This window comes from Prosopis cineraria, unplaced genomic scaffold (assembly GCF_029017545.1).
Source record: "Prosopis cineraria cultivar Desert tree isolate PC_DT_omini unplaced genomic scaffold, ASM2901754v1 PC10, whole genome shotgun sequence".
NCBI lineage: Eukaryota > Viridiplantae > Streptophyta > Magnoliopsida > Fabales > Fabaceae > Prosopis > Prosopis cineraria.
Window position 1 is genome coordinate 9390707 of NW_026555341.1, and position 20903 is coordinate 9411609.

At 32.7% G+C, this 20903-nt stretch overlaps 2 protein-coding genes and 1 pseudogene across 3 annotated transcripts; 1 reads left to right on the top strand and 2 right to left on the bottom strand.

The window, feature by feature from the left end:
• Positions 1–217: 217 nt before the first annotated feature.
• Positions 218–4441, bottom strand: LOC129322789 (G-type lectin S-receptor-like serine/threonine-protein kinase At1g67520). Of its 2 annotated transcripts, XM_054969169.1 has the most exons (8): positions 3196–4441; positions 2543–2659; positions 2243–2433; positions 1952–2162; positions 1480–1717; positions 1222–1372; positions 799–1109; positions 218–559 (listed from the first exon to the last, which is right to left on the bottom strand). In XM_054969169.1, the coding sequence occupies exons 1-7, from the start codon at positions 4427–4429 to the stop codon at positions 801–803; spliced, it is 2451 nt and encodes an 816-aa protein (XP_054825144.1). In that variant the 5' UTR covers positions 4430–4441; the 3' UTR covers positions 218–559; positions 799–800. The 2 variants fall into 2 exon arrangements, with proteins under 2 accessions (XP_054825144.1, XP_054825145.1); XM_054969170.1 differs by lacking the exon at positions 2543–2659.
• Positions 4442–5785: 1344 nt separating this feature from the next.
• Positions 5786–15729, bottom strand: LOC129322067 (G-type lectin S-receptor-like serine/threonine-protein kinase At1g61370; annotated as a pseudogene).
• A 3186-nt stretch (positions 15730–18915) lies between these two features.
• On the top strand, positions 18916–20903 carry LOC129322068 (G-type lectin S-receptor-like serine/threonine-protein kinase At2g19130). The gene is made up of 4 exons (XM_054968098.1): positions 18916–19384; positions 19437–20108; positions 20537–20638; positions 20752–20903. Exons 1-4 carry the CDS (start codon positions 18916–18918, stop codon positions 20901–20903), a joined length of 1395 nt encoding a protein of 464 aa, XP_054824073.1.

The window sequence follows — 20903 nt, forward strand, 5'->3', positions numbered from 1 at the left end:
TGAGAGTACTTGTTTTTTATTAGGCCAATGAGAGCTTCAACCGAGTCATATTAGACATTAATTTTGATCAATTTTTTTCTTTTCATTAAGTATCAAGGCTTTCAAGAAAACTCAGTAACTTGGCTCTAGCGTTTGTATGGCATCCGAAAAATCTTTTATCCAATTTCTACGTGTGCCTCGAATGAGACCATTGCAAGTTGCAGCTCCATCTCCTTCCTTAAGAAATTGAGAAAAATATTATTTAAGGATCTCTCAAGAGTTTTTACAGTAAAGAATGACCTTAAAAATATCAAATTTCACGGCACTCCTGTACAGACAGATTTTGTTGGGGAACATGGAACATTTAATAATGGATCCTCTGAAACAGTTACAGACAATTTAAATCCAGTGAAGCAAATAGATAGAGACCATTAAAAATTTAAAATACGAGGCATTTAAGTGTAATTTCAAGCATTTAGCTGTGTCTAAAATGTAACGCAAGCAATTTTACAGGTTGGTTGCAGGCGTTGAAGCTATGAGATTTCTTCGACAATCTGCAAGTAGTTGTTCCTATTTGCCCCTGAAAATTTCAAAAATTAAGATATTAGATCGAGAATATGCCTTTTGTTGTACTACGAGGACAAGCAAACAACAATAATGAAAAGTCATTTGTGAAAAAAAATTAAAAAACCATTACTTATATCCCAATAATAACAACAACAACAACAAAATTCAATCTTTTAGTTTTTCCTCCATAATTTTTTCAACTTATTAAGACCTATAACAACCTGTTATATCCAATTATTTAAGAGCACATACCTCTATCTCCCATTCATGGTAGACATTGACACATTGTTGATGGAATGGTATTCCAAGTCATTGCTTTGACCATTTGCATCGGCAACATTATTTAAATTTGTAAATGCAGGTTTCTTCACTAACGGCAAAATAGTGTTTTCATTTGTGATCATAGAAATAACTTCTCGAGTAGTTGGTCTATCTGCTGGAGATTCTTCTACGCATAAAAGACCTATTTGAATAAATCTAAGAAATTGCTGCCTGGAACATGAATCAGTTAACATTGGATCCATTAGGTCCAGGCCAACTCCATTTTGCCACAAATCCCAAGCCTGCAATAATAATTTTCAACTTATATATAGTTCTTTTGTAGGTTTATACTAAAGTAAATAATATCTTAGTTACTATAGCATACTTAAGAAAAATGTAAATAAAAGCACTTACATATTGTACTAGGTTCATATGCTTATTAACATCATAAAAGCTGTTATTCCTCTTGCCACTTAAAATTTCAAGGATCATGACGCCAAGACTAAAAATATCTGATTTTATAGAGAATAATCCATCCATTGCATATTCAGGAGACATGTATCCACTGGTAAACAAACAAATAAGAAGAGTCATCTTGTTAGAAATGGAAACATTGCCATTTTGCTTAAAACACAAAACAATCATTATTTTTAAATAATTTTTTAAACTTACTATGTCCCAACAATCTTGTTAGTGTTGGCAATAAGTTCATTTTGCTTGAAAATTCTTGCCATTCCAAAGTCAGAAATTTTAGGATTCATATCCGCATCAAGTAATATATTACTAGCCTTAAGATCTCTGTGTATGATCTTTAATCTTGAATGTTGGTGAAGGTAAAGTAGTCCTTGTGAAATCCCTTCAATGATCATCACTCTCATTTGCCAATTTAACACATTCCTCTTCGATGCATCTTCAATATCACATCCATAGAAAAGTTTCAGTGTGCAAATTTATAGAGCAAAACCAGCAATCTCAGACAAGTTTCACGACATATATAGGTTGTGTTATTGAACAGATTGTGCTATTGAAATGATGACTTTTTTGCATTGCCAAATTTGAAAGGGTGGTAACATATATAATTAAATAACTAATGCTGCTAATTAAGGATTAGATTTTGATTAGGTTCTAGCGCATGATTACTAACCAAAGAGAAAGCAGTCCAAGCTTCGGTTAGGCATGTATTCGTAAATCAACATCATCTCCTCAGGTTGCATGCAGCATCCAAGCAAACGAACTAGATTCATGTGTTGTAGCTTTGCTATGAGTATTAACTCATTCTTAAACTCCACTAATCCTTGTCCTGAACTTTTTGATAGCCTTTTCACTGCAATTTTTAACCCCTCGGGTAATTTTCCCTGACCATTATTCCATCAGTAGTTAGTGACTGTGATAAAACAATAGGATAGTGCCAACTAAAAAGAAATGCTCCCCCCACCTTGTACACAGGGCCAAAACCACCTTGTCCAAGCTTATTTTGTGGAGAAAAGTTATCTGTGGCTTCAACAATAGACATAAAGCTGAACATTTTCAAATGCTGAGCAAAAGCATTATCATATCCTAGCTCATCAAGATTGTGTGAATTATCAGTTGCTGTCATCAATTCATGTAGTGGGTCCTCCTTTCTTCCTGTGTTGTTTGTTTTGTATCAAGGAAATTGATCAGTCATTTCAATTTCAAATTTTACATGAACATAATGTGTGATGTGGTAGGGGATATAGATAATATTGCATGTTACCTTTTGTTTTCCATCTCCAATAAAAGATGATAACAGTGACAAACGCTAACAACAACAATATTGCGATAGGAACTGAAATTGCAATCCATTTCTTATTGTTCCTTTGTGCTTCTGTATCTGTTGATGAAAGGTGGTTTGTCATAATGAGAAAGTTTTTAAAGTAGAAAGTAGAAACAATTTAGAAAAAAGGTCTAAACTGAAATAAATTATATTAGAAGTACTTTTTTATTAAAATCTACGGAAAAATATCATATTTTGCATGAATAAAATATTCTAACCTTTCTTTTATCTTTTATTATAAATACCTACATTTTATTTTCAAAACATAAATATGTCTCAAAATTAAAAGTCACATTATCTTCCTCAACTGATTAATTTTGGTACCTCAACATTTTTTCACTTGTATAATATTTAGAGTTTTCCCTCTCAAATATTCTTCATTTGAATCTTTTATTGCCTTGCCTTATTAAAACTTGATCATGTATAAATATAATCTGTAAAACTATTTAATCAAATTGTCCTGTTTAGCATATTTTGCAAAACCATTAGATAGATCAAATGGCTACAATACATGTTGCAAGAGAGATATAAGGTTGATTGAAAGGAATCATGCAGAAGAGAGAGGATCTAGTTCCGTCAGTTCGCAAACTTACTATTATGTGGTTGTTGGATAACATAAAACTGTGGCGAATCCCCAGATGGATCAGGTCGAAACTCTGCTTCTTGGTCATACTTGACGCAACGCAACGTGCCCATTTTCTGATATGCCGCACAATCGCACTCATTCCAGCAACTAACTCTACAATCAGCAGGACCAACGCTTTCCTGATGACCATCAATGAATTTTCCATCACTCTTGTTCACAAAGGACCCAGACAACAACTGAAACGTTGTATTGTAACTCCTACACTGAGGTTGTTCCCATTCTGCACATCCTTCATCGTCATCTGTCATGTACCCATAACAATAATACCTTAACGGGACACCCACATTCTCAAACCAGAAAGTACCATCGTAATCTATGCTCCATTCTATGCTTTCATGAACCACAGGATCCTTGGGGTCTTGTTTCAACGAATAGTTGAAGAACTCTTCATCTGAAGTTCTGGTATACATCATCTTATAAGATTGTATATGATAGTAGGTTTGGCCTATGTTTCCGAAGGTCATTCCAGCATCAAGATCGCCGTCGCTGATGTTTCTCAAGGCCCCACTGGTCCAGAAAACAACCCCTCGACGTCGAAGGATCAACTCTAAGCCATGAGGGTCCCATTCGAGTGTAAAAGCTCCTGAAGATGGATCATTAGAAGCCAGCCATGAGGTGAGAGACCAGTTCCTTCCTGTTCTATGATTCATACCTAGTCTCATGCCAGGCAACAGAGTGTCCGTGGGACAATCAAAGCTCTGCCACAAGATTCTTCCGACAGATCCATCGGAATTCACTTCTGTCAGCACGAGATTCCCATTGTCCAGCAAGACAGCCTTTGTGTTTGTGTTGTTGCTTGTGGTGGTTTGGCCAGGGCACAGTTGAATTGGGTCCCCATGAGTTTGATTGATCACAAACTTTCCGGTGTTGTCTATGAACAGAGTTGCAGAACCATTAGTGATTGGGTTGTCTCTGTTGGCTGTCCAAACTGGAGATGAAGGTGACCTGTACTTGGAATTCCAAATTGCTAAGTAAGTTTTGTTTCTATAGGTAACAGGTTTGACGAATCCTAAGGTGAAATTCTTGTTGTTGGAAACCAAGAGGCTGGTGAAGTTGAGTGAGTCGGATTGATTCAGAGTGTTGGTTTCAGTAAACACGCCGATGCAGCTGAAGAAAAGGGAAGAAACAATCACTAGGATGAGAAAGTGAAGATACATCAATGAGTTTTCGTGGCTAAGCATTTATGTTTCTATGAATCGATAGCAATCAGGACAGGATTCTAAATATTAAGGTTGTGATTAAAAAAAGAAAGTCTAAAAATGCAAGTCAGCTCGGTGATGAATTTGTCCAAATATTAATTAAAAAGTGAGAATGTCATCTTCAGCCTGTAATCGTAGGATACAAAATGCAGTGGCAATGATGGTGAGGGTTAGAGGATCCATTTAACCAAAATAATAAATAGTTTCTCTTCTTTGAATCTGCACGATAATTCATCACATTGAACAAATCCAAAGCCAGCTCTTTGAGTTGACCCTTGCCAAACACGCTATTCCAGATGACACCCAAAGGCCAAAACTAACTAGTTCAACTTTTAATATGTAGGGTTGACGTGTCTTTCTTTTTTTATTTTGGGAAAATCACATAAAAGGTCCCACATATGGATTCTAATTCTCAAAAAATCCCATATGAAATATATAAGTGACCCTTAGGTCCTATAAATTTTAATTGTAATTATTTTCTTTGTACATTTACCGAAATAACCTCTTTTAAAAAAATTAACAAAATAATCTCCCCATATAGAATCGACCCCACCGCCACCTTCACCTCCCCCTTCCCCTGCACGGGTACCACCCTATCCCATTCTTTGAAGAAAGAAATTGAGATCGTGGAGGAAGAAAATGGAAGAATTCAACACACATATAATTATTTTTTAATTCCAATCACTTTTTGGTAAACAAGGGCTTTTTGATAAATGTAGGCCAAAAGTTAATTACAATTAAAGTCCATGAAACTTTGAAGTCATTTGTACATTTCGTTGAACTTTTTAAAAATTTAAATCTATATATGGGACCTCTATATGATTTCCTCTTTTATTTTAAAAATTTAATAATAATTTTTTTTGACATTGTGTAGATAACTTGTTTTGAACTAAGTTAATTATATAGGTTGAAAATTAGTACTATATAGTGGGTAGTACGGTAGTTCTGAGCTATAAGACTTAAATATCCTATTTATAACTATCATCAAATTAATATTTTATGATTTAATCTATTAGTTATATCATTTAAAAATATTAAATAATCATAAAAAATAATTACGGTTAAATTTATTGCCTATTTTAATATTATTATTATTATATGATAAATTATATAAATATGAATTCATTTAGAGTCGTTGAATGTACCCCTAATTGAGTGATCTATGCTTCAATCGGTAATTGTGCGTGGATAAGTATCCAGTGTGTGGGTCGGTGGATAGGTATGTATATATTAGATAACAACATTATAGTTAGTGTCAAATCTTCCATACACAAGGATTTCTGGATTGATCATACTCTCATCTCGCAGTTAACGTAAAAAAAATTGACGCACTATACATTATTTCCAGTATCGTCTTGAATTCGAAGCTATTCCTTCGACATTTTCATAGTGGTGGCAGCTTCCAAATTCATTAATGCTGGTTCCTCTTGTTCCTGAAAATTTCAAAAAAATATATTAGATGATATGCATATTTCATTGCATATACTCTGATGAGGACAAGCTTATGCTAAGACAATATAAAAATAATGTAAAGTGATTAGTTAAAAAGAGAATTACTTATTTAATTTGCCAATAAAAAAACAATCATTTACTTTTCTTCCCCCTTAAATTTCTCAACTTGTTAAGACTATATAACAACCCTGTTATATCCAAATATTTAAAAGCACATACCTCTATCTTCCCTCCATGGTAGACGTAGACATACTGTTGATTGAACGGTATTCCAAGTCATTATTCCTTTGACCATTTGCATCGGTAACATGGTTTAAATTTGTAAATGCAGGTTTCTTCACTACAGGCAAAAGGGTGCTTTCATTTGTGATCATAGAAATAACTTCTGGAGTAGTTGGTCTATCTGTTGGACATTCTTCCACGCACAAAAGACCTATTTGAATAAATATAAGAAATTGTTGATTGGAACATGAATCCGTTAGTGTTGGATCCATTAGGTCCATGCCAACTCCATTCTGCCACAAATCCCAGGCCTGCAATGGTACCGTTTAACGTAACTCATGTAGTCCGTTGTATGTATAGGTTTATTACTAAAGCAAATAACTATATCCTAGTCACTATATGCTCAATTAAGAATATTGTAAATAAAAGCACTCACATATTTGACTAGATTCAAAGGTTTATTAACATCATAGGAGCTGTTATTCCTCTTGCCACTTAAAATTTCAAGGATCATGACTCCCAGACTGAAAATATCTGATTTTATAGAGAATATTCCATCCATCGCATACTCAGGAGACATGTACCCACTAATAGAAGAATAAGAGCCATCTTGTTAGAAATAGAAACTAACATTAGACACAAGCAAACAATGTATTTTTAAATATTTTTTAAACTTACTGTGTCCCAACAATCCTGTTAGTATTGGCAGTGAGTTCATTCCTTTGGAAAATTCTTGCCATTCTGAAGTCTGAAATTTTAGGATTCATGTCTGCATCGAGTAATATACATAAAAAAATACATAAAAATATCCTGTGTAAGAGTAAAAGCTCTTGCCTTAATTAGAAAAAGCCTTTTTAATATCTGTATTTATATCAATTAAAATGTAGAAAGTTGCTTCTATAATTGATCTAATTAAGAGCATAGGTTAAAGATCATTTTTCTCTCCAATTTTTTTAGAAGCACTCGGCACTGTGTACTGAAGGATAAGGCAATATCATCCTTAAACAATTTTTTCAAGAGAAAAATTGCTCTTATATCAAAGACCCATCATTTTCTCTATTATCTATTGACATAGAATACTTATGAGACTTATGCATAGTGATAGCAAGGCAATCTGACTCATTTTCACTATTTGACGTGGGCTAAAAGGATTGGAATTGTGGCAAGAATGAGCCCTATTTTAAGGGCAAAATAGCAACAAAATGGATTAGAAGACTTTGTTGTCATTGTGTGTCATATTAGCAGATAATGAAAAAGATGACGGGTATTAACATAAGGGCAATTTTGCTCCTAACAAAATATTTTAGAGTAATATTGCCCTACCTTTCAATATAGGGTGCCTAGTATTCCTAAAAAATGGTTTTTAACCCTAAAAGTATTGGTCACTTCTACATCTCTACTTGAACCCATCTAGAAAGTTTATTTTAATTGATATAGAATTTCTATACTATATGCTTCTTGTATTTTGTCTTAATTATACATTCCTTCTATTTTCAAAATATGTACAGATTGGTGTTAAAATTAAAAGTTAGGTCAAATAACACTTCATATATTTGAATCTACATGTGTAACTTACGGGCTGTTTGGTTTATTGAATGAAAGAGAATAGAATGGAATGGAGTATAATAATGATTACATGTACTCTCTCCATTCAAAAATGTAAAACATTTTTTGAGGAGTTGAATGTTAAAAAATGTAAGGTTTTTTTAGTTTTTTGAGGTGTAATTATTATTTTTTTTCAAAAAGTACCCCTATTAATGAATAACTTTATATTTATTATAAGGTGTTTAATATGGGTAAGTATGAAAAGATAGGATTAGTTTGAAAGTAGGTTACCATTTTATTGGATGTGAGATTTGGTTAAAAATGTCTTATATTTTTTGACGAAAGGAATATTTGTTTGTTATGCTTATATGATGAATATATTTTTTCTAAGAAAAAATATCAAAAAAATTATGAAATGACCTTTCTATCCCTAATCACACAAAAAAATCCCCTTCTTCCTTCATTCCCGATAATATCTTCCTACTTCTTCCTTCCTTTCCTAGTGAAACACAACATCAACTTCCTTCTTTGCTAGCACAGATTGCACACAACAAAATCAAGCCTAAAAAACCATAATATGAAAAATCAAGTTGAGATCTCCTAAATAATGTTGTGGTAGGAGACAAAGGGAGTAGAAGAAGTAGGAGACAAATATTATAAGAACGAAGGCTGTCAATGGGGCAGGGTAAAGGTGGGATACAGGTGATAGTTGTGATGCCATTAATGGAGGAGCATGGGAGTGCTGTTGGAGAAGGAGGGGGGGTTAAAGGATGAAGACAAGAGGGTGGGGGTATTTTGGTACAAAGGTAGATTCAGGGTAGTGGGAATAAGGATTACATAGGTCTAGTAATGTAATCCCTAATACATAATTTGATGTAATCTCCTTACATAGTGTAACCTTTTTACATTACAATGGACCAACCAAACAACATGAATGGGAGGAGTGCATTAGGATTACATGAAATCCTCCTACAATGTATCAAACCAGACGGCCCATTAAGTGGTTAATTTTTGGTTGACTAATTGAATTTGCTTTGTGTTGATTTTAAAATATAACTCATGTACATGTGTCATTATTAAGTTATGTATTTAGCTATCAATTACATGTTTACTTAGTATTTGTTGTAACAAATTATGCCAAGATGATATACTCACTTATCTCTATAAATAATATCGTGAAATCTTTCTCAATGCACTAAAATAACTAAGCAATTTTAGTCTCAATCTTTACTTTCTAATTTAGTATCAGAGCATTTTTCTTTTGTTTCTTTTTTTAAGAATATCATTAGCACTAAATCTTCCCCTTCCACCATCTCATATTTTGAAGATGATATATGTTGTTCCTTAAGACTTTTATTTAGTTTATGAATGCCATAATAAAGTTTGAAACTACATAAGTAGCCTAAACCACAATAAGAAATGTGACTTAAAATAAGGATAATGACATTTTAAGACTGAGAGTTCTATAAATTTTAAAAAACAAAGTTCTATAAATTATTCATTTCATATGAATTTTTTAAAACTTTTGAAGTTGAGTGGTAGTATAACATTAACTTTCAAAGGATGTGAAATAGTTTATTATGGCTTAGTGGTAGTATAACACTACCTCATCTACACATCCTAGCTACCAACCACCACTAACTTTCATATTTCACCCCATATTTCATGTCTCTTTACTCAAGCAATGCCGTGATCCTAATATTATTTGCATCAAAATAGTCTTTAACTATCAAAATCTTCATAACGTATTATGTGATGGTGTTATAAGTAAAGTTTTATTCCTATATTCATCATTTATATGTGGAACTCTTAACCATTATATTTGTCGTGGCCAAGTGACATCAATCCCTTTCTATATAGCCATTCATTAAGGGCTAGTTATAAAAAATTACTAAGATATCCAAGTGTGAGTAGACTTTAGTCGATGTAAAAAGTTTGATTTTAAATAAAGTTATAATTAATATATGATAAAGTGAAAGGACTTATAAATTTGAGCCTTAATATTTTGAGTTAACACATGGTGTCTTTAAATTGCTCTTCAGCTATTTGTAAATAAGTTTCACTTCTCACTCTTAATAAATGGTATTAAAGATAAGTTTCGACTGAGACGTGAAAACCATATTGTGCACATCTGAGTCATGTAATAGGACTGATAACACATGCAGGGGATAATAATGGTTTTATTTAAATTAGAACTAAAAGTAAAAAGAAAAACAATATATATTTTTATGAGAATAAGAATTTTATTGACATGCACATTGTTAAAATATACTTCTACATTGGATTGAGTAAGTAAAATGTAAAAATATGGGGAAAAATTAGGAATAAAATAGTTGGATATCAATTCATAAAACTTACAGCTTTGTCATTGTTGAATAACATAAAATTGTAGTGATTCCCCAGATGGGTCTGGATAAAACTCTTGTCCTTGGTGATACGTGAGACAACCCACTGTACTAGCTTTTCTATATGCTCAACAATCACAGTCATTCCAACAACTTACCCTACAATCAGCTGGACCAATGCTTTCATTAAAATAACCATCGACCGGCCATGCTCTATCCTCAAAGTACCCAATCAACAACTTAAACTTTGTATTGTTATTCCGACACTCTGGTTGTGCCCATTCTCCACATCCACCACTGTCTTCCTTGTACCCATAACACGAATCTTCATAGTTGATAGACACAAACTCAAATGATATATTTCCATTGTAATATATCCTCCATTCCAAGCTTGTAAGAAATTACTATCCACATATTTCGACGAATAATTAAAGAACTCTTCATCCGAAGTTCTAGTATACATCAACTTATAATATTGTATAGGCATGTATTGGAAGCTCATTCTACCATCATCATAACTTTTAAAGGCCCCATTAGTATGGTAAACAACCCCTCTACGTCGAAAAACTAACTGTAAGCCATGAGGGTCCCATTCAAGTGTAAAACCTCCTGAAGATGGGTCATCAAAAGCCAGCCATGAGGTGAGGGATCAGTTCCTTCCTATTTTGTGATTCACGCCAGGTTTCATGCCATGCAACAGCTTGTCTGTGGGACAATTAAAGCTCTGCCACAAGGTTCTCCCGACAGATCTATCGGAATTCACTTGTGTCAGTATGAGATTTCCATTGTCTAATAAGACAGCCTTTGTGTTGGTGTCGTTGTTGGTGGCTTCACTAGGGCATAGCTGAATTGGATCCCCATGAGTCTGATTGATCACAAACTTTCCAGTGCTGTCGATGAACAAAGCTACAGAACCATCAGTGATTGGGGTGTCTCTATTGGCCATCCAAACTGGAGATGAGGGTGAACTGTACTTAGAATTCCAGATGGCTAAGTAAGTGTTGTTTCTATGGGGAAAAGGTTTGACGAATCCTAAGGTGTAATTCATGTTGTTGGAAACCAAGAGACTGGTGAAGTTGAATGAGTCAAATTGATTCAGAGTATTGGTTTCTACAAACACAACGATGCAGCTAAAGAACAGGGGAGAAACAATCAATACGATGAGAAAGTGAAGGTACATCGATGAGTTTTCCCAACAAACCATTTATGTTTATGTATATGAATCGATAGCAATCTGTAGGATAGGACTCTTATCTATGATTGAACTTTTTCTATGGATTATGAATTTATCGAGAAGTGTAAGTCAGCCCAGTGGCCCACTGATGAATACTCTGAGCGAAAAAAAATTATCCAAAACTTTCACAGAGTCTCTCTACATATGATGTAAGTGAAAATGTCTTCTTTAGCTGTTTGTAAGAAAATGTCGAGGGGATGATGCTGAGAGATAGAGCAATAAAATAATAATTAATAGCATCTCATCTTTGAATCTGCATAATAACAGACCAGGGGTCTCTCCATTTTTTCCCTTCTTTTCCCTCCACTTCCCCCATCTCTACCGTTCATTAATTTTATCATTTAAAAAAATTGTTTAATAAAAAAATTTGAATGGTGAGGATGGGGGAAGTGGAGGAAAATGGAAAGAAAAGAAATGGAGAGACCCCACTTCCCACAATAACTCATCACATTGAACAAATCTAAAGTCAACTCTTTGACCCTTGCAAACACGGTATTTTTAGGATGCCACGTCAATTGCTTAACTTGTTCAACTTTTGAGATAGAGGCTGATGCGTCTTTTTTTCCCTCTTAAAAAAAATAACAATTTTTTCATACGTGTGGATAACTTGTTTTTTTTATAAAAAATGTATAGACAATTTTTTAAACTTGTAAAGGGAGATCTCTATTATTAATTAGTTTTGATTTATACCTGAGCTAATTACGCAAATATATATATATATATATATATTTGGAAGAATGAGTTAGGTCCTAAAAGTTTAATTTCATGACAATTGAGTCTCAAAAATTTTGTTAAATATCATTTAAGATAGTTCTAAATATAAGAATACCAATTGCAAACCATTGTAGTAATCTATAAGACTTTATGTTTTATTTGATATTATCATTAATTATATTGATCAAATAAGATCACGCTTCTGCTGTTTTTTTTTTCTTGGTAACAAAATTGAGTGAGTTGGCCTTCCAAGGGCTCACCAAGATTAAAACACATCTCCAGATTCAAGATATACTTCCAGCTCAAATAAAACTTACAAAAAACACTTATATAAATCGTCCACCAATAAGGTCATCACAAAGATTTAAATTTATGACTTTGTAAGTCATGTGACAAATTCTTGCCAACTAAGTTAACCTTTGTTGATAATTAAATAAGACCATGCTCTTACATAAACTAATTAACACAGGTGTTGACTCTTAACATGCATTTACAAATGTACTCTCCAAAGTTGATTCACAATAGTCGATATATATAGGCTTTTAAGATGGGTCATTCATCTCAAAACAATTTTTGAAGCACTAAATACTGACTATTATTGATTTTTGTGGGGTAAAAAAAGGCAAACTTATTGGATATATTTGAGAAATAGTTCAGAAGAACATGAATCACCTGGGCTTAACTTTAACCCATCTCTTTTGTCACAAGATCACACGCATGCCTGCAAGAACAATAATTATTTTAAATACAGGGAAATGCAGCTAGACATTAAAATTTGAAACTATAACATGCTATAAACTAAGAATAACTTAACGTATATAATTTCAAGTATTTTGTTTTGCCTATTAGAGATCATTTGATACGAATCTGTTATCATAGTAATTTTTTTTTAAAATAGAAGATTCAGTATTAGAGATCAGTTGAAACTACAAACTTAATGTTCCTCTTTCTATTTAAGGTCTCATTATAAGTTCAGATTTCAAAATTGAAGACACCAGAGTATGTCTATTACTTAATTATTCAGGAGACCTGTATCTCTCCTCAAACAATATTAATGAAAAGCCACTTGTTAGAAAAAATTGTGATATAATTATATCAATTAGGAAATTTTTTATTTGAAAAAAAATTTTGAATGTAAATTCCTAATTACCAATATTGTTATATCTAAATAATATTTGAACACGTACTATTATCTGCTACTCATCACAGATATAGACATATTGTTGATGGAATGGCAATCTTCTATATCAGTCTTTTGAGGATATACATTGGAAACACTACTGAAATTTGTAAATGCTGGTTTCTTCACTATAGGCAAACTGGTATTTTCATTTGTGATCACAGAAATGATTTCGGAGATAGTTGGTCTATTTGATGGAGATTCTTCCACACACAAAAGTCCTACTTGAAGATATCTAAGAAATTGTTGAGTGGAACATGAATCAATTAGCCTTTGATCCATTAGCTCTAACCCTGCTTCTTTTTGCCACAGATTTCAAGCCTGTAATAGTAATTATCAACTTAGAAATATACAGCACATAAAACTTTTAAGTACAATTACTATAATGGTAGGAAGAAATTAATTTAGACAATCTACTTTAGAAAAAAAATTATACGCAAAAATATTGAACTCACATATCCTATTAGATTTATAGGTCCTCCATTAGTGTTGTAAAAACTATTGTTCTTCTTGCCACTTAGAATTTTTAAGATTAAAACTCCAAAACTAAAAGCATATGATTTTATAGAAAATAATCCTTCCATGGCATATTTAGGAGACATGTATCCACTGAAAAGAAAGAAAAAATCTCATTTCATTAGAAATGGAGAAAATGATAATTTGCTTGAATTCAAAAACTAATCATGCACTTTTATAATAGTCTTTTTTTAACTTACTAAGTCCTAACAATTTTGTTAGTGTTCATGATGAGCTCATTCTGTTTAAATATTCTTGCCATGTCAAAGTCAGAAATTTTAGGATTCATATCTGCATCCTAAATATATTGCCAGCCTTCAAATCCCGATGTATGATTTTTAACCTTGAGTGATGATGAAGGTAAAGGAGTCCTTGTAAAGTTCCTTGAATAATCATCACTCACTTTCCCTAATCTAACACACCTCTTTCTGGTGCACCTTCAAAAATAATCACAGAAAAATTGCACATACAACTACATGTGAGATTATAGCAATTTATATATTCAACAATCAGCTTAAAGACAAGTTCCATGTTAGAATATATAGCCTATTTGTTGGATCTTGAACCAAAGTAAGGTTATACTAACCAAAGAGAAAGTAATCCAAACTTTTTTTGGGCATGTATTCATAAACCAGCATTCTCTCCTCAGCTTGTATGCAGCATCCAAGCAATCGAACTAGATTCATATGTTGTAATTTTACTATGAGTATTAACTCATTCTTAAACTCCACTAATCCTTGTCCTGAACTTTTTGATAGTCTTTTCACTGCAATTTCTATTCCTTCTGGTAGTTTTCCCTGACCACATTTACCATCACTATACTTAGTAAGTAATTCAAATTAAGTAATAATACAGTATTGATTATAAAAGGTATGTTTCCCTGATCACCTTATAAACTGGGCCAAATCCACCCTGTCCAAGCTTATTTTGTGTAGAAAAATTGTTTGTAGCTTCAACTATAGACATAAAGCTGAAAATTTTCAAATTTTGAGCATAGTCGTTATAGTGTCCATTGTCATTCCCGTTTTGTATATCTTCAGTTTTTGTCATCAATTTATGCAGGTCCTCTTTTCTCCCTGTTGGTTATATATCAAGAAAAAATATCGGTCATTTCAATAATCTCAAACTTAACATGAAATAACATGCAATTTAAAGAAGTGGGGATATAGATTTTGCATATCTATTACCTTTTCTTTTCCATCTCCAGTAGAAGATAATGATGATGGCAGACATTAACAACACAGTGATCGGAACAAAAATTGCAATCTATTTCTTATTGCTTTTCTTTTCTACTGCAGCATCTGCTAATTCTCCAATTGATTAGTTGCTTGTGTTGAAGAGTGGCTAATTAATCAGTTCTAAAAGAGAAATTCTTAAAACTAGAAAAAAAATTACAAAAAAAAGTTATGAATGAAATTAATATCAAAATGCATTTAAATATATTAAATCTACATTCTCACTTTTGTATCTCTGCTAATGTAACATTTTCTTAATCCAAGATAAACACTGGTTACAAAAGTTGAGAAATCAAACAATTTAATCTGACGAAGATACAATCATATTATTGATAATAATCAATAAATACCATGCTAAACTTATAAACTTATACTACAGATGTAGGATATTGAGAGCAGCTGTGTATCCACTTTCTTTGTATATCCCATATGAATGATAAAATCTATTTAAAGATATTATAATTATATTGATAGAGAGTATGCATATATATATATATATATATATATATATATAATTAAAAGGGTGGATATGAATTCTTGACAAACTCACCATTTTGTGTTCGTTGGATAACATAATATCTTGGTGAAAACCCAGCTTGGTCTGGTTGAAACTCTGATTCTTGTGTCAAGGTGACACAACCTATTGTGCTATTGTCGTACACGTATCCCAGACAACCACAATCATTCCAGCAACTAAATCTACAATCACCAGGACCATCAATACTTTCATTATGATGGCCACTGTCAATTTCTCCATTGAGCTTATTAACAAAGTTTCCATTCAACAGGTCAAACGTTGCATTGTTACTACTCTTGCATGCTTGATTCCATTTTGACATCCACCATCGATGTCGTTCCCATAACAAAAATCCTCTAAGTCATATACAAGTCTTGAATGATAAAAAAATATGCTTCCTGTGGGAAGTATCCGCCATGCCAGGCGCGAATAACTACCAATTTCTATGTGTGAATCTCTCGAGGAGTAGCTGAAGAATTCTTCTTCTTAAGTACTACTGGACATAAGAACCAGACCATAAAATTAGTCTACTGTAAAATGAAATAATAAAGATAATGGCTTAATGGAGCCATTTTTTAATGCTGCACTAGTCCAAAAAACTATGCCTCGTCGTCGAACGACTAGCTGAAGTATATTGGGGTCCCATTCTAGAGTGAAAGGTCCTGGGGATAGGTCATCATAATCTAACCAGGAGGTGAGAGACCAATTCTTTCCTGTTCTGTGATTCATGCCGAGTTTCATTCTGGGTAAAAGAGAGTCAGTGGGACAATCAAAGCTTTGCTACAAGGTCGTCCAAGCAGATCCATGGGAATTTTCTTCCCTTAGAACTAGATTCCCGTTGTCCATCAGTACGGCACTAATATTTCGGCTGCTACTTGTGGTGGTGGTGGTGGTGGTTTTCGCCGGACATGGATGAATGGGCACTCCATGGGTTCGATTAATCACCAACTTTCCCATATTGTCAATGGTGAGATTTGGAGTATCGTCATGAGCTATTAGGGTGGCTCTGTTGGCTATCCAAATTGGATTTGAGGGGTCCATGAAACACCAGATGGCTAAATAAGTGTTGTTAGTGTCGATGATATTAAAGAATCCCAAAGTGAAGTTCTTGTTATTGGAAACTGAGAGGTCGGAGAAACTGAACGTGTTTGATAGATTCAGAGTATTGTTGGTTTGTGCAATTGCAAAGTTGCAACAGAAGAACAGGCAAGAGACAATGAGTAGGATCAATAAGTGAAGATACATGAATATTAGGCTTTCCCGAGCACCCATTAATTCTATGAATTTGATGAACAAGCATTGAGTATGTAAAATCATACTCTACTCATTTGAAAGCATAGTAGTGAATTTACTCACCTTTCTTTTAATCATAAATCGATAGATAGTCTTTATGGGGCATAACAGGACAGACAGCGTGTGAACTGTGAAGCATTGAATGCGTCAATGTTGCTTTTAAGCTTAGCTGACAAGTTGTTAACTTCTGTAAATACATGTTAGCGCCCACTGATGAATTTATCCAAAAGTCTGATAATATCTCTCCACGTTAAGAAGGCAAAAACGAGTCAGCTTCAGGCTTCGGCCATCATTTTAGACTTAGAGAGATAGTGTCCCTCACCTAACCTAAAAGTCAAAAATAAAGGGAAAAATTATCGAGAAGTCCCATACTAAAATTTAAAGTACCTCAAAATCTTATAAAATGTACAAATTATTGTCAAGCCCCAGATCCAATGCAATTACAACTTACCAAAAAAATAATAATTTGATATTAAACTCATACACAAATTATTATTATTTTATTAAATTATAATTGCATAGGATTTAAAATTTGGAAGTATTTTTTGTCTTTTATAAGAATTTTGGAAATTAAAATCTTTACAAGGGTTTTGGAGTGATTTTCCCAAAATAAAGCCTAAACGTCTCATCTTCAAAGACTGAAGCTTTATTTGAGTTTTGGGTTGCACGAGGCTTCCTGGGATATCCTCATGGGCATGGCATTTTCTATTCAAGTCCAAAATGATGGCTCTAGGTGACGCGTTCTTGCTCTCTAAACGCGGAGAGATTAAGCGCTGGTTTGGATAATCTCATCAAAATTATAATTTTTTAAAAATATATCTCATCCAATTGCATGGTAAAATTAATTATATATTTAAAATTATATTTTTTTTAAAAAATATCCCTATACTCATTATTTGTGCCAAAATTAAGTTTGAATCCAAAACCATATTTAAAAAAAAATATCCAAACACTACTATACATGTCAAAATTAATTATAAACCTAATAATATGATTTGTAAAATAATTTATATGATTTTTAGATAAACTTTTGAAAAAGTATAATTGAAAATATGAATTAAAAAGTAAGTAATAATAGCTTATGAAATAACTATAATTTTAAATTTATAATTAATTTTAACATGTATAATGGTTGTTTGGATTTTTTTTTTGAATTTATAATTAATTTTAATATGTAAGAAAGATGTTTGGATATATTTTTACAAAACCATAATTTTATCTTTTTTTGTAATTTTTATTTTCAATTTTACTTTTTAATTTTGATTAAAATCAATCTTATTAATCAATTTATAAATTAATTATATATCACATAATATAATTAATTATATTTAAAATCAATTATATTAATTAATTTTTATATAATTAATTATATTCAACTAAAATCTAAACACCCTCTGGTTCCAAATGCATCAAGGATAAGAGTTAAGAGAAATAAATTAGGGAGAATTTTAATAAAAGACCCTTAACCATACTTAATTATATTTAAAACCCTTAAATTTTTAAAATTTTACTACAGTTTAGAGGTACTGATTTGATATTAAATTTATAAAAAAATAACAAAATTGCCCTTTATTAAATTAATATTAGGACTTCCCTACTTCACTTATTAATTATCTTACTTCACTTATTTATTTTTCTAAAATAAAATTAAATAAAAGTCTGGCAATAAACAAGTAAAATAAGGCAATAAATAAGTAAAGTAGAAAAATTAATAATAGATCATAAGTAAATGAATAACATATAGTATATAAATTAACACATTATTTTAAGATAATTTAAACAACTAAAATAAAAATAAGTTAAGTAGTGTAATTAACAACATTTTATAAGTAAATAAACAAGTGAAATTGTTAAATTTTGATATTAATTTAAAGGAGAGATAATTTTATCATTTCTCTTATAAATTTAATATTAAGTTAATGACAGTGAAATTTTAAAAATTTAAAAACTTTAAATATAAATAAATTTGGTTAAGAGTCTTTAATTAAAATTCTCTCCAAAAATTAGTACTTGTCAACTTAACAGCATTTTTGACACATTCAAAGCATGTACTTTGGCGGGAAAAAAAAAAGGCATGTACTTGTCTGTCTTTTTTGGCCCTATAAAAACCATCAGATTCCTGATTAACAGAAAAAGTGGGTACATTCACAATGCTTTTAACAAAGTACAGAACGACCCTATACTGATTGTTTGTTCATTGAATTCAGTGAAATCAATGGGAACCCGAGAAAGCCCTTTCATGTATCTTCATTTTTTAATCCTACTCATCGTCTCTTCCCTGTTCTTCTATTGCATCAGTGCCAATGCAGAAACCTACAGCATTCTGAATCTATCAGACACACTCAGTTTCTCTGACCAACTGGCTTCCAACAAGAACAATTTCACTTTGGGATTCTTTAATCTCACCGACACTAACAACTCTTACTTAGCCATCTGGTATTCTAAGGACTCTTTAACCCCAGTTTGGATAGCCAACAGAGACACCCTTATTGCTCTTAATGATATCCCAAATCTCACCATTGACAGCACCGAAAAGTTGGTGATTAATCGAACCCATGCAAACCTTATTCATCCATGTCCGGCGGAAACCACTACTACCACTGCAAGTGGCAGCTGGAATATTAGTGCCGTCCTGATGGACAATAAGAATCTGGTCCTAAGAAGAGAATTCCGATGGATCTGCTGTAAGGACATTATGGGAGAGCTTTGATTGTCCCACTAACACTCTTTTGCCAGGTATGAAACTTGGCGTGAATCATAGAACAGGAAAGAATTGGTCTCTAACCTCATGGCTGGCTTCAAATGACCCATCTCCAGGACCTTTCACTCTAAAATGGGACCTCAGTGTACTCCAGCTAGTCATTCGGCAACGAGGCATGGTGTTTTGGGCTAGTGGGGTCTTGAAAAGCAACTCATTTGAACATATATCGGTCTCCAATTTCACTGAGTTGAGCTTTTATAATCTGAAATCCACTAGCACTACAGATGAGGAATTCTTCAGTTATTCCTTGAAAGAAGTCCCTAATGTTAATAATACAAGCATGCTATGGCGGATGGATCACAAGGGAAACCTATATGATGAGAACAATGAGGGATTAAACTTGCAGGATTTATGTTATAAGTACAACACAGATGACGGATGTGTAAAATGGACACAACCAGAGTGTAGGAGTTACAATATAATGTTTAAGTTAATCACTGGGAACTCTGTCAATGGTGATTCCTATTATAATGAAAGCATTGGACCCGGTGATTGTAGAGTAAGGTGCTGGAATGACTGTGATTATCGAGCTTACCAGTATGGAGAAAAGATGGGTTGCCTCACGTATGGCTATCAAGTCCAGTTTAACACAGATCTATCTGGGGCATCAGTAGGAAGATATTATCTTATCCAACATCCACAAAACAGTAAGTTCTGTGAATTGATCATATCCAACTTTTTATTTTTTGATTTGCTTTATCGAAGATAGTGGAAACCTGCTTTCAATCCCATACCATTGTTGGTTCAGATTCACTTACCAGCTGAATTTATATATTCAGGACAAGTTTATATCATGATGGATTAGTTGCATTTCTAAGTTTCTCCAACATATTTTTGTTATTTATTAACAAAAATGGCTCCAAAGGTACATTTTCATGTTTCATGTATGTAATGCCAAGAGAATATGTATTTATAGATGTCAATTTCACTAACAATACTTTTAGTAATTGGTTTCATTCATGACATTTTCTGGGAGTTGTTTCTGCTTTAAATTAAAGAACTTTCTCTCAACGACTAACAAATTACCCTTCAAAAACATGATGAAACTAAATTGATGGAGGTTTGACTGTTGCAGGGAACGCCAAGAAATGGATTATTATAGTAACAGTTTCTATCATTATGTTGTTACTGTCTGTCATTATCATTATCTTCTACAGGAAATGGAAAAGAAAAGGAGGTAATTTTTAAAATCTATGTTCCCACTAGATACTTCACAGATCATGTGTTCATGTAAAATTTGAAACTGAATTACTAGCTGATAGTTTTTCTCCATACATAACAAACAAACAGGGATAACAGAGGACCATGTGCTTCAACTGATGACAGCAACTGATGATTTACACAATGCAGATGAGCTTGAATTTGATAATGCCTTTCCTCAAAATTTGAAAATCTTTGGCTTTGTATCTATTGTTGAAGCTACATCTAACTTTCATGCATAA